Here is a 13,402-nt window from a genome sequence, read left to right as displayed (position 1 = left end):
ACCTATATAGGCGTTCATGTGACTCCCAGTGCAGAGGACGCAGTTGATGCCACACAGGGATGAATTATGCCGCCTACCAGCACGCAGTGGTACTGACACAATTTGTTTTCGGATTCAGTCTGACACCTGGGGATAATTAGAAATCTGCAGCTAGAAGTCTCTATCAGAAGCACGCTGCTTCGTAACCCAAGATTAGAGTTAAATAGATAGCAAATGTTTCTTGGGTTTTGGTGCAAATCTATTCAGTTTTTTTTTTAGCAATTAGTGATTAAAAAAAACTTTGTGTGTATGTTATATATATATATATATATATATATATATATATATATATATATATATATATATATATATATACATATACATTTCCACACGATCCTCTTTTTTAAGAAAAACACTGATGCTGTGGCCTCGATATAAAGACGTGTTTATTTGCAACACACAAAATCCCTACACGTTTCGGAGTTTAAGCCACTCCTTGTTCACGGGCAAGATTAAGTGATTATATATATATATATATATATATATATATATATATATAATCACAATCTTGCCCGTGAACAAGGAGTGGCTTAAACTCCGAAACGTCTTTATATCGAGGCCACAGCATCAGTGTTTTTCTTAAAAAAGAGGATCGTGTGGAAATATATATGTATATATATATATATATATATATATATATATATATCAACACGCTTCACCCGCGTCCTCTTACTCCCGGTTTAGGAAAGAACGACACTGGAGCCGTGGCCTCAATTAATGGTGCAGTTTAATGCTGATACACCGTCCGACGCGTTTCGGAGTAAGCCTACTCCTTCATGCCCGTGATGAAGGAGTAGGCTTACTCCGAAACGCGTCGGACGGTGTATCAGCATTAAACTGCACCATTAATTGAGGCCACGGCTCCAGTGTCGTTCTTTCCTAAACCGGGAGTAAGAGGACGCGGGTGAAGCGTGTTGATTTGAAGGGGGTGGCTACCCCTGCCGTGAGCCCGCCGAGATCGAGGCAAGGGTTCAGCCACAATTTTGTGTGTGTGTGTATATATATATATATATATATATATATATATATATATATATATATATATATATATATATACACACACACATATACACACAGAGGATTTAGGGATTCCACCAGATCTCAAATTGGGATCTGATGGGCTACCACCACCACCTCAACGGGCAAGATTAAGTGATTGATATATATATATATATATATCAATCAAAATGAAAGTAGTTACTATCATTTAGAGAATGACTTTTTATCACATCTACCTTCCTTGTGACCTAAAACCACAACTGTACATTAGTAGGTCATAGTGTAAATATGACTTGCAAAACTGTTTTGTAATACACTGCTGAGTAAATAGAGAAGCAAAGGTAAGATAATTTTTTAATTATGGAATGTAGGAAAGCACTGGGGCAGTATTTAGATGAATGACTTTGGAATATGTTAAGCTTCAAACAAACTAATACATATACCACTTTACACTGAAGCTGTTAACTAGTAGGAAACGGCAACACTGCCAATTTTTAATTACTGAATGAATTGGAACCACACTTTCTTAGGTTTCACAGTACTCCCATGTATGCCCTCGGAGTCAACAGACGCAGGTTCATATTCCTTTACTTGACATAGGTATATAGATTTTCCTGAAATGTAATGTACTATTTAAAAGGCAACTTACGGGATGCTCCCCAGGCGTTCTCCCGCCATTCTTCTCCAAGATATATCCCTTTCTGCCCATCTTTTGTATCTTCGGGTTCCCAGAACTTTTTGGCAGGTAAAAGCTTTTAAGAAAAAATGCACCACATAAAATTCAGGCTAACATTTTTAATTTTCTAAATCTTATAAACAAATGGAGCTGCCAAATACAAAGGTTACAGCATTATGAACAGAGAGTGTTGGTGAATTAGATACAGCAACAGCTGGGCAACTTCAAAATAATTATATATAAATGGTACACTAGTCCTATCGTCTACAGATGCACAAACTGTGTACCAAGGAAAGGATCATAGATTACTTTCCCAGCACTTTCTTTTTTATAGCCTCTCCACTACATCTGTATTAAAATACAATGGAGTCTTAAAGAATATTAGAATCTCTGCCATCTCATGCAGAAAGGACAGATTTCTTTTTGAGGAAAAGGTAGAATCATTACAACACTTACTGCAAGAAAAGGACAATCACGTGACTTCATAGAGGATACTCATCAGATCACTTGGTATTATCTATACATGTAATTAAGGTTACAAGTTGTACTGTGCATCTTCATATATAAATTTAAGCTTTGCTGCCCAGCTGCTCTAGAGTTCCTTTAAAGTAATTAAAGCATTCAATCCCCCCTTTACAGTACACTTTCATTAGCGCCCACTCACAGTTTAATCAGACATTTGAATTACTGATTCGGCGTACAACTGAATAATTGCTTCTTACAGTATAGCAACAATATATGACTGGAATGCTCATTGCCCAGTAAAGCACTGCTTAATTCAAACATGCACTCAAATATAAACATGCATTTGCAATGCAATAGGTCTCGCATTAGGAAAGTTTGAGCTATTGGTATTGAAAATGACATTTGTTATGCATGTGTTGGTTTTGAAAATAGCAAAATTAATAGCTTTGTCATTTACAATGACAGTAGTTTTAACTTTCGCAAATGTGACACCTATAGCATTTGTAATGCAGTATATGTGGTATTTATGTGACTTAGATGTATTGATATAACAAATAATGTTTTTTCTTTTTTTAATTAATAATTAAATAAAAGTTATTGTAATTGATAATGGCAATAGCTTAAACTTTTGTAAATAACTTTTGTGAAGATTATGTTAATTGTATTTTATTGTGACGAAGATCTGAGAACAGAAGTGAAATATTAACATCTTTTTGTGACATTTGTAATAAAGCTTGAAACATTGAGAGAACATATTTGAACCAGTTGTTGTTGAATGGTTGAACAGTTTGATGCAGTGGTGGCGCTGAATGATGCTGTGGCGTTCAGTGATGGTGTGGTACCCCTGAGGGATGGTGTGGTACCCCTGAGTGATGGTGTGGTACCCCTGAGTGATGGTGTGGTACCCCTGAGTGATGGTGTGGTACCCCTGAGTGATGGTGTGGTACCCCTGAGTGATGGTGTGGTACCCCTGAGTGATGGTGTGGTACCCCTGAGTGATGGTGTGAGGCGACAGGGGGAGGGCGACAGGGGGAGGGCGACAGGGGGAGGGCGACAGGGGGAGGGCGACAGGGGGAGGGCGACAGGGGGAGGGCGACAGAGGGAGGGCGACAGATAGCTAGAGGGAGGGCGACAGATAGCTAGAGTGAGGGCGACAGATAGCTAGAGTGAGGGCGACAGATAGCTAGAGTGAGGGCGACAGATAGCTAGAGTGAGGGCGACAGATAGCTAGAGTGAGGGCGACAGATAGCTAGAGTGAGGGCGACAGATAGCTAGAGTGAGGGCGACAGATAGCTAGAGTGAGGGCGACAGATAGCTAGAGTGAGGGCGACAGATAGCTAGAGTGAGGGCGACAGATAGCTAGAGTGAGGGCGACAGATAGCTAGAGTGAGGGCGACAGATAGCTAGAGTGAGGGCGACAGATAGCTAGAGTGAGGGCGACAGATAGCTAGAGTGAGGGCGACAGATAGCTAGAGTGAGGGCGACAGATAGCTAGAGTGAGGGCGACAGATAGCTAGAGTGAGGGCGACAGATAGCTAGAGTGAGGGCGACACAGAGCTAGAGTGAGGGCGACACAGAGCTAGAGTGAGGGCGACACAGAGCTAGAGTGAGGGCGACACAGAGCTAGAGTGAGGGCGACACAGAGCTAGAGTGAGGGCGACACAGAGCTAGAGTGAGGGCGACACAGAGCTAGAGTGAGGGCGACACAGAGCTAGAGTGAGGGCGACACAGAGCTAGAGTGAGGGCGACACAGAGCTAGAGTGAGGGCGACACAGAGCTAGAGTGAGGGCGACACAGAGCTAGAGTGAGGGCGACACAGAGCTAGAGTGAGGGCGACACAGAGCTAGAGTGAGGGCGACAGAGCTAGAGTGAGGGCGACAGAGAGCTAGAGTGAGGGCGACAGAGAGCTAGAGTGAGGGCGATAGAGAGCTAGAGTGAGGGCGATAGAGAGCTAGAGTGAGGGCGATAGAGAGCTAGAGTGAGGGCGATAGAGAGCTAGAGTGAGGGCGATAGAGAGCTAGAGTGAGGGCGATAGAGAGCTAGAGTGAGGGCGATAGATAGCTAGAATGAGGGCGATAGATAGTGTTTCCATACATTACCACCAAGATAAACATAGAATATCGACTATGTGTCTCCTCTCGTGGAAAGAATCTTTACATGCATTTACACTAGTATGCATGGTACACCTTCATTGGCAGTCCTCCATGAAGTACTTAGACAAGTACAAAATGAGCACAAAGCTACACCAGCTCTAGATTTAGGAATTAAATAAATGGGGAACTTCTCTACAGTCTCCTCTATAATTTTAAGCAATATACAGGTCAAGGCTTCAGTTCTGGCTATACATCAAAGACTAGAAGCAGTTCCAGTTTAAGATAGTGAACAGAAACTACCAAAAAACGAATCCCTGAAGTTTATACATATGTAGGTAGATATACCTTGAATGCTCGACCCCTTAAGCCACACTTAAAACCTATAAATGACACTGAGGGTTCATGAAGTAGAAATCTGCAATTGAACGGAAGAAAAGATAAAAGACAGGCGGGATCACCCGCTTCTCTGGAATTCGGCTGGGGTTGTTGGCTGGGGTTGTTATAACTTAAGAAACCGTAGTTAAAAAACCTGATCAGTATTCGGACAGCCGCTCTTCACGTTCTTTTTGGGACACTGAAGGTAAAAGAACAGAAAGGGGGAGCTAATCCAGGTACAAGAGAAAAGAGGACTACAAGAGAAAAAGAGAATGGAGGATACAAGACTGATGTCAGCGTAAAGAGAAATTCTATTAAGGAGCTATTTAAAATCTATAAAGAAATTTCTTTCCATGGATCGTCTAGTGTCTCAGAGGAATCTTGTAATCGTATCGCTGCTTTCTTCTCTGAAAAGGTGGCTGCTATATACTCCGCTTTTTCGGGAGGAGACAGAAGGGGCTCTGATTTCAGAGAGATAGAACAGGATGTTGTGGGTGAAGACAGGCTGGAGAACTTTCTCGCGCCACCCCCAGAAAGCCATTTACAAAAAGGGGGTGGTGATGAACAGAGTGTCTGAGTTAAACAGACCACTCTTACCCAGTCCAAAGATCAGGGCTTGATCCATCACCGTTATTTATCTCACTGCCCCATCCCAGCTCAGAACCTGGCTATATGAAAATCAGTCTGTCCCTGGCCCAGTGCATCATGGGAACAGGGCAGACTAAACTACCAAGCCAATTCTTCACCAGAAAGGAGACAAGCTACCGGGGACCGGTTTCTGGCATTCCAGCCTTCTTCGGCCCGGCTTGCTTGAATCCTGATGGAGCAGTGAGAAAGGGACTCATGTCTGAGTATACCCTGCCACACCTATAGTGGCCAAAAACGATTTACAAAAAGGGGGTGGTGATGAACAGAGTGTCTGAGTTAAACAGACCACTCTTACCCAGTCCAAAGATCAGGGCTTGATCCATCACCGTTATTTATCTCACTGCCCCATCCCAGCTCAGAACCTGGCTATATGCAAATCAGTCTGTCCCTGGCCCAGTGCATCATGGGAACAGGGCAGACTAAACTACCAAGCCAATTCTTCACCAGAAAGGAGACAAGCTACCGGGGACCGGTTTCTGGCATTCCAGCCTTCTTCGGCCCGGCTTGCTTGAATCCTGATGGAGCAGTGAGAAAGGGACTCATGTCTGAGTATACCCTGCCACACCTATAGTGGCCAAAAACGATTTACAAAAAGGGGGTGGTGATGAACAGAGTGTCTGAGTTAAACAGACCACTCTTACCCAGTCCAAAGATCAGGGCTTGATCCATCACCGTTATTTATCTCACTGCCCCATCCCAGCTCAGAACCTGGCTATATGCAAATCAGTCTGTCCCTGGCCCAGTGCATCATGGGAACAGGGCAGACTAAACTACCAAGCCAATTCTTCACCAGAAAGGAGACAAGCTACCGGGGTCCCTTGCTCATTGCACCATCAGGATTCAAGCAAGCCGGGCCGAAGAGGCTGAAATGCCAGAAACCGGTCCCCGGTAGCTTGTTTCCTTCCCAGTGTAAGAATTGGCTTTTGTAGTTTGGTTTGCCCTGTTCCCATCATGCACTGGGACAGGAACAGACTAATTTGCATACAGCCAGGTTCTGAAACTGGGATGGTGCAGTGAGCTAAAAAACGGTGTTGGATCTAGCCCTGATCTCTTGACTGAGTGAGAGTATTCTGTTTAATTCAGAGACTCTGTCCCTCACCACCCCTTGTTGTAAATATTTTTGTCCACCCTAAGCGTGGAAGGGTATGCTCAGATGTGAGTCCCTTGCTCATTGCACCATCAGGATTCAAGCAAGCCGGGCCGAAGAGGCTGAAATGCCAGAAACCGGTCCCCGGTAGCTTGTTTCCTTCCCAGTGTAAGAATTGGCTTTTGTAGTTTGGTTTGCCCTGTTCCCATCATGCACTGGGACAGGAACAGACTAATTTGCATACAGCCAGGTTCTGAAACTGGGATGGTGCAGTGAGCTAAAAAACGGTGTTGGATCTAGCCCTGATCTCTTGACTGGGTGAGAGTATTCTGTTTAATTCAGAGACTCTGTCCCTCACCACCCCTTGTTGTAAATATTTTTCTCCACCCTAAGCGTGGAAGTGTATGCTCAGATGTGAGTCCCTTGCTCATTGCACCATCAGGATTCAAGCAAGCCGGGCCGAAGAGGCTGAAATGCCAGAAACCGGTCCCCGGTAGCTTGTTTCCTTCCCAGTGTAAGAATTGGCTTTTGTAGTTTGGTTTGCCCTGTTCCCATCATGCACTGGGACAGGAACAGACTAATTTGCATACAGCCAGGTTCTGAAACTGGGATGGTGCAGTGAGCTAAAAAACGGTGTTGGATCTAGCCCTGATCTCTTGACTGGGTGAGAGTATTCTGTTTAATTCAGAGACTCTGTCCCTCACCACCCCTTGTTGTAAATACCCCCAGAAAGCCTGCTGCAAATATGCCGCTCCATCAAGTCAGGATCCCCCCGGGACCCGGCTTCGCCCAAGCTGCTCGCAGGGAGTATTGAGATCCTGGAGCCCTATATTAGGGATGTCCTGGATCTATTGTTCAGTACTCATACCGTACCTGATAGAAGGAAGCAAGCAGTAGTACTTCCGCTTCAAAAAAAGTTAAATGTTAGTTGGGAAAGATTGGAAAACCTCCGCCCTATTTCTCTCCTACCCTACCTGGCCAAAGTGGCAGAGAAGGTGGCTAATCTTCAGCTGATGGCTCATGTGGAGAAGGCCAGCCTGCTTCATCCAACTTTGTTTGGCTTTCGTTCTCGTCACTCCACTGAGTCAGCGCTGCTTATGGCCACTGAAACCATCAGGCAAGGGGTAGATGAAGGGCAGACGATGGCCCTCATCTTACTCGACTTGAGTGCTGCGTTCGACACTATAGCACATTTCACCTTGCTACAGTGTCTGAACAAGGATGGAGTCTGGGGACTGCGCTGAAGTGGATCCAATCTTTTCTGTCCAATAGGGGCTTTCAGGTTAGACAGGGGGAGTATTACTCCTGTATGATCAACTTGGATCAAGGAGTGCCGCAGGGCTCTGCCTTGAGTCCAACCCTGTTTAACCTATATGTGTCCCCTGTAGCAAATATCGTGGTGAGCCATGGCATGCAAATTGTGTCATATGCCGATAACATTTAACTGGTCATCTCGCTGTCACGGGCGCCCGAGGTTGCGGCATCTAACTTCAGTGCCAGCATGCCGGAGCTTGCCTCCTGGATGTCTAACAACTGCCTGAAGTTGAACGGTGCCAAAACTGAGGTGCTCGTGGTGGGGCGTGGCCAGTCTGTGTGGTCCTCGGCATGGTGGCCAGCATTCCTAGGCATTACTCCTGCGCCTTGTCAGCAGGCTAAAAAAACTTGGGGTAATGTTTGACTCAGACCTTTCATTCACTTGTGTTGGCGTCCTTAAAAACCTGCGAAAGACTTTGGATTTGCTTCCTGTTGGTGCTAGGCGGACGCTGGTGCACGCCCTTGTAACCTCACGACTAGATTATGCTAACCTTCTTTATCTGGGGACTACGGTCAAAAGTCTGAACCGCCTTCAGGTGTTACAGAATGTAGCAGCCCGGCTGGTGCTGAGGCTCCCTAGAAGAGCAGCCTCCAAAGCCACCTTGAAGACTCTCCACTGGCTTCCTGTCAGGGAGAGGATTGCTTTTAAGGCGCTATGCATATGTCACCACATTATTGGGGGCAAGGCGCCCACCCCGTTACTGAGCCTTATCACACCTTACAGACCAAAGCGGATACTCAGATCCACTGGTGTTGGCTTGGTAGCTGTTCCTAAAATTAAGAAGGCGCGAATGGGGGGCAGATCATTTAGACACTTTGCAGCCAAGATTTGGAACATGCTCCAGATGAAGCTGCAACTAGAACCTTCAGAGGCTAAGTTCCGTAGAGCTCTTAAAACCCATCTGTTCCGCTCAACACTTGATTAGTGGCTTTGTTGGCCTCCTCACTGTCTCTCACCATAGCGCGGGGACACGCCGGTGTGCGTAACCAGGCGCTTTAGAAATTTCCTTAATAATAATAATTGGGCTCCAAAACCCCAGTAAAAAAAAGAAGAAAGTAGCAGAACTTTCTGAAAAACATGCCGATCCAGCTAAGTCCTCCTGTGAAACAGGATTTGGGCGAGAGTGGTCCTAGGCAGTGCAGCATTTGTCACAATAGTATATCAGACACTTCAGAGGTTTCTGGATGCAAATCCAACGGATGACTTTATACAGATCGAGACTCCAGATCAACATTCAAATCCTCCTGACAGGGTTTACAATTTAAACATACAAATTGAAGGGGGACACACCACATATTAAAGCAGTCTTCTGGACATAATTAGCTGATGAATACATCATCCTAGTGGAAGAAGACTAGCATCCAGCCTTTATTAGTGAAGCACCCTGGGGAGAGGAACTCATCAGGGTGGTCTTCTCTCCCACAGTACCCGAGGATATCAGAGAAATGTATGCCTGTGAATGGGCTGTAAGACAAGCTCCATTCTTATACAGGAACCAAGTGGAGTGGGACGAACACTCTAGGCCATGTCATTCCCTTACGAGTGAACAACAACAACCCTTAAAGGCAAAAGCAAAAGATGGTATTAATACAATATTTAACCAATTGCAGTATCACAGCATAACAGTGTCTTGTCTCTCACGATTGAGCACGTCCGTTTTGCCCACTCTCCAAACCAGACAGCTCCTTTAAAAGAGTCGGAGACTTTATAAATGTTAATGTGTACACAAGAACATATGCAGTACAAAACACACATAGCATAAGTTTAATGATCAACCTGGGATGGAAAAAATATAAAAAGGGACGCGACCATGGATATTTCCAATGCGTTCTTTAGTCAAAACAGAACGCCTGAGGGGGGCGTGGCCAGCAGCCGACGATGGTGGCAGCCTAGAGGGAGAGCTCCGCAGCTGAAGCGGCCTCCAACGAAATCCGTTTAATTATCCGAGACATTTATGTCCCAGGCGGGAAGGTACTGAGGTCCAGGACCGGGCGGCAGAGGTACGGCCAAGCGGAATGAAAATCCGTGACCGGGGAGCCGAGATATCACTGGCCCCGAGTCGGCCCCTGGAGGGAGCCCAAGCCGGAGACTGACCTAGACGAAGGAGCCGGCAGGAAGTGAGCCGCTCCGGGCGGAGGGCCGCCGGAAGCACCCGCCCGCGACGCCTGTGGAGGGAGAGACTCCCCGACATCTTGCGGGACTATCCAGGCACCGAAAGCGCCGAACGGAACCCCGGGGGCCTCCGCGCGGAGTGGCGGAAGGCGGATCAAACGACCGGAGGAATCAGGCACGGACGTGCCCTGAGGGGAAGAACCTGAAACGGTGCCCGCCATCTTGAGGACCCGGCCGGGTCCCCGTGCACAACAGATCGGGTGCTGACATCGCGGAGGGGAAGCAGGTACCGTCGCTACGCGCCACCTAGCCACCCGTAACAGCGACCCACGGCTCCGGCGGCCCCCCCACCCCCTAGCGGTGTGGGGGCATATTGCACACACGAGAGGACGCGAGGGCCAATATACTACTGAGCGTGACGCACTCTCCCCTGTAGCTGAGACAGGGAGTAAAGACAAGAGAATACACACTGAACTGGTGCAGGCAGCGCTGAGGAAGCGTAGGTACCGTCGAGGCACAGCAGAACACCGCCTGGTACAGCGCAACACGGCTCACAAACCCCCCCCCCCCCCCCCCCCCCCTGTGTGGGAGCGCATTACAATTATAAGCGGGCACAGGGGGCCCTTATGAGACACTACGTGGAATAACACCCCCGGGCAGGGGCCGAGGTGACTGGGAGAGGGATAAACACTGCAGCAACAGACTGAAGATTACCAGGAGCGCTATCGGCGCAACAGCTCTTGAGGGGGCATCTCCGCGGCCGTCGATACCACGCGGTTGGGCAGAGTGCAACACAACGGCCTAGCATATACCTAACAGGGGGACATACGCCGCCACGTACAGGCCGGAGGTGAGCCTGAGGTGCCATACCGGAGCCCTGAGGATCACGATAAAGGGTGGACGGCGCGCTGCGTAAGTCCGGGAAACTGGTGAGACGAGGGGCTACCCCGGAGGAGAGTGAGGGGCACGGCTCCACGAGCAAAATGGCTGGCAAGGGGCCGAAGACCAACACGACGCAATCCCGCCTTGACCGCTTCGCGTATGAGAAACCCGTCACCCCCCCCGCCAGATGCCAGGTCACAAGCGAGCAAGACAGTGGAGGCGACGGGGAGCAAGAAGGCTACCCTGGACGATGTTATGCGGGCCCTCACACAGGTACAGGCCACGGTGGGGTCAATCTCAGCCGAAATCACGCTGATTAGGGCAGACTTCCACAAGCTGACGGAGAAAGTGAACACGATGGACATCGTAACAAAAGCCTTGGTGGAAGATGTGTCAGAGCTACAGGTTAATATGGAACGTCTTTCAAAAGAGAACAGGGAGCTGAGAGACAAGCTCGACGACCAGGAAGGACGCTCGAGACGGAACAACATCCGTATAATAGGTGTGCCAGAATCGGAAGACACGAGGTCAATGGACCTCTATGTGGAGAACCTAATCAAACAGCACCTCCGACCGAAGGGACTCTCCAATTTTTTCACAGTGGAGAGGGCGCACAGAGTCCCTGGAGGGCGCCGACAAACGGGTGCCAACCCCAGGCCAATTATAGCACGACTCTTTAATTTTAGGGATCGGGATGTCATCTTGCAGGCGGCGAGAACCTCACCCCCCGTCAAGATTCAAAACGCCACGCTAGCATTTTTTCCGGACTACACGGCGGAGGTCGCGAGGAGAAGGAGAACCTTTTTCGAGGTCAAAAAAGAACTGAGAGCCAGAGAGATCCCTTATTCAATGCTTTTCCCAGCAAAACTTCGGATTGTGGCCGACAATAAGACTTGGTTTTTCGACACCCCGGAGGTGGCACAGGAATGGCTGGAGGGTTGGCGGACGACAGGCCACCCCCGTCGCTCCAACAGACAAGCCAAAAACCGTAATGGAGGATCACGGCAGGGCCTGCAATCGAACGGTGCCGAGGCGGAGACACTTTCGCCATTGTCAGAAACTCAAGAGGGGGGCGACGACGGAGAACAGTGATCCACGGATACTGTCCATTTGAACTGCAAATACCGCGGCCCGAGAATGCCGCCTTGGACACTGGACTGAGGGCCTCCGCGGCAAAGGAGGGGGCCGCCGACTTCGGAGCATCCTTCACCCCAGCGAGCAAGTACTATGTTATGGGTTGGGTTCAAGCACTCTGCTAAGTTGGGGGGGCGGGCAGTTGTGAGTCCGTTGAGCAGGGGGGCAGGGAGGGGGGGAGTTGGGGGTAGGAGGGGGCTATGGTTTTTAGTTTATACACAGGGTCAAGATTGCTACACAGGGGCACATGCACACAGAACGAGAGTGTTAGGATGCTGCACGCAGAGTCACCACACGGATCTCCTGGTCCTCCATACGCATGACTTAGTCCGCATACACGTACACGATGGGGGAGGGCACTGATGTAGGGCGGGCAGCCCCGTTGAGCCTCATGTCCTGGAACGTGAGGGGTCTGGGCGACAAGATTAAGAGGGGGCTGGTTCTGCAAAGTATAAAACGATTAAGTCCTGCCCTGGTCCTAATACAAGAAACACACCTCACAGGCACGGCCACAAAGGCCCTAGACAGGAAGGGCTATAATATGGTGGCCCACTCTGAGTTCACGAAGGGGTCCCGGGGCACCGGGATACTAATTCACCGCTCGTCCAAGTTTATACTCCAATCAGTGAAAATGGACACACAGGGCCGCTTCGCAGCGGTACATGGGCAATGGGAGGGAAACCCACTTAACATAGTATCGGTATACATCCCACCGGCACTACACACTGTGGCCTTCACGGACCTAGGCAAATTCCTACTAGACCTTCCGGAGGGGGCCCTTGTACTGGGCGGGGATTTCAACGCAGTGGTTCAGGACTCCCTAGATCGATACCCAACGCGCGCACAAACACCGGCACACTCCAAATTGCAGGACTTCATGGAAGCACAGGGTTTAGTGGACATCTGGAGGCGACTCCACCCAATAGACCGGCAATACACATACTACTCGGCAGTTCACGACAGCCTGTCGCGGATTGATCACTTCATGTCGTTAGAGGGGGGCCTCCTCACCTTCACTGACTCTCAGATTAGACCGCGAGGGGTCTCAGACCACTCCCCGCTGACACTGACTCTCTCCAGTCTGGAACGGACACGTGGGCGTATCTTCCCTATATACCCGGGGTACCTCGGGGAGCCTGAAATAGCCAAGGCCTTGAAAAGAACTACACGGTCCTACCTCAACGAGAATAAAGGTTCAGTAGAATCACCTACGGTCCTATGGGAGGCCTACAAAACGGTACTCCGCGGGCAGGCGATCTCGGTGATAGCGCAGCACAAGCGCACACGGCGTCAGGAACTGACAGATCTGGAGGGTCAACTTGACAAGGCAACACAGGACCACGAAGGGAACCCAACTGGGGACACACAACACGCGCTCCGACTGGCCCAACAGCACCACACCGACTTTCTGCGCCGCAGAGTGAGGGAACATATGTCAGCAACTACGAGTAGGGTGTATGACGTGGGCGACAAAGCGGGGAGGCTCCTGGCATGGTTGGAGAAAGCGCGGGGAGGTCAGAGGGCCATACTCCGGCTGAGAGACTCTAATGGCGAAGTACACTCTAGTCCGGCAAGCA

General features: G+C 48.8%; 1 protein-coding gene across 2 annotated transcripts in view; it reads right to left on the bottom strand.

Moving 5' to 3' along the window:
• The window catches only part of PUM2 (pumilio RNA binding family member 2), a 755,055-nt gene that overhangs the window by 683,671 nt on the left and 57,982 nt on the right, over positions 1-13,402 (bottom strand). For both annotated transcript variants that reach the window (XM_086926282.1, XM_086926283.1), the window contains exon 3: positions 1,688-1,790. In XM_086926282.1, coding sequence (XP_086782408.1) covers positions 1,688-1,790 — 103 coding nt within the window. The remainder of the gene's footprint in view (positions 1-1,687; positions 1,791-13,402) is intronic.

The sequence above is a fragment of the Lissotriton vulgaris genome, chromosome 6 (genome assembly GCF_964263255.1).
Source record: "Lissotriton vulgaris chromosome 6, aLisVul1.2, whole genome shotgun sequence".
Taxonomy (NCBI): Eukaryota; Metazoa; Chordata; class Amphibia; order Caudata; family Salamandridae; genus Lissotriton; species Lissotriton vulgaris.
Note: the sequence above shows the minus strand (reverse complement) of the source record. Positions and strands in the feature narration are given on the sequence as shown.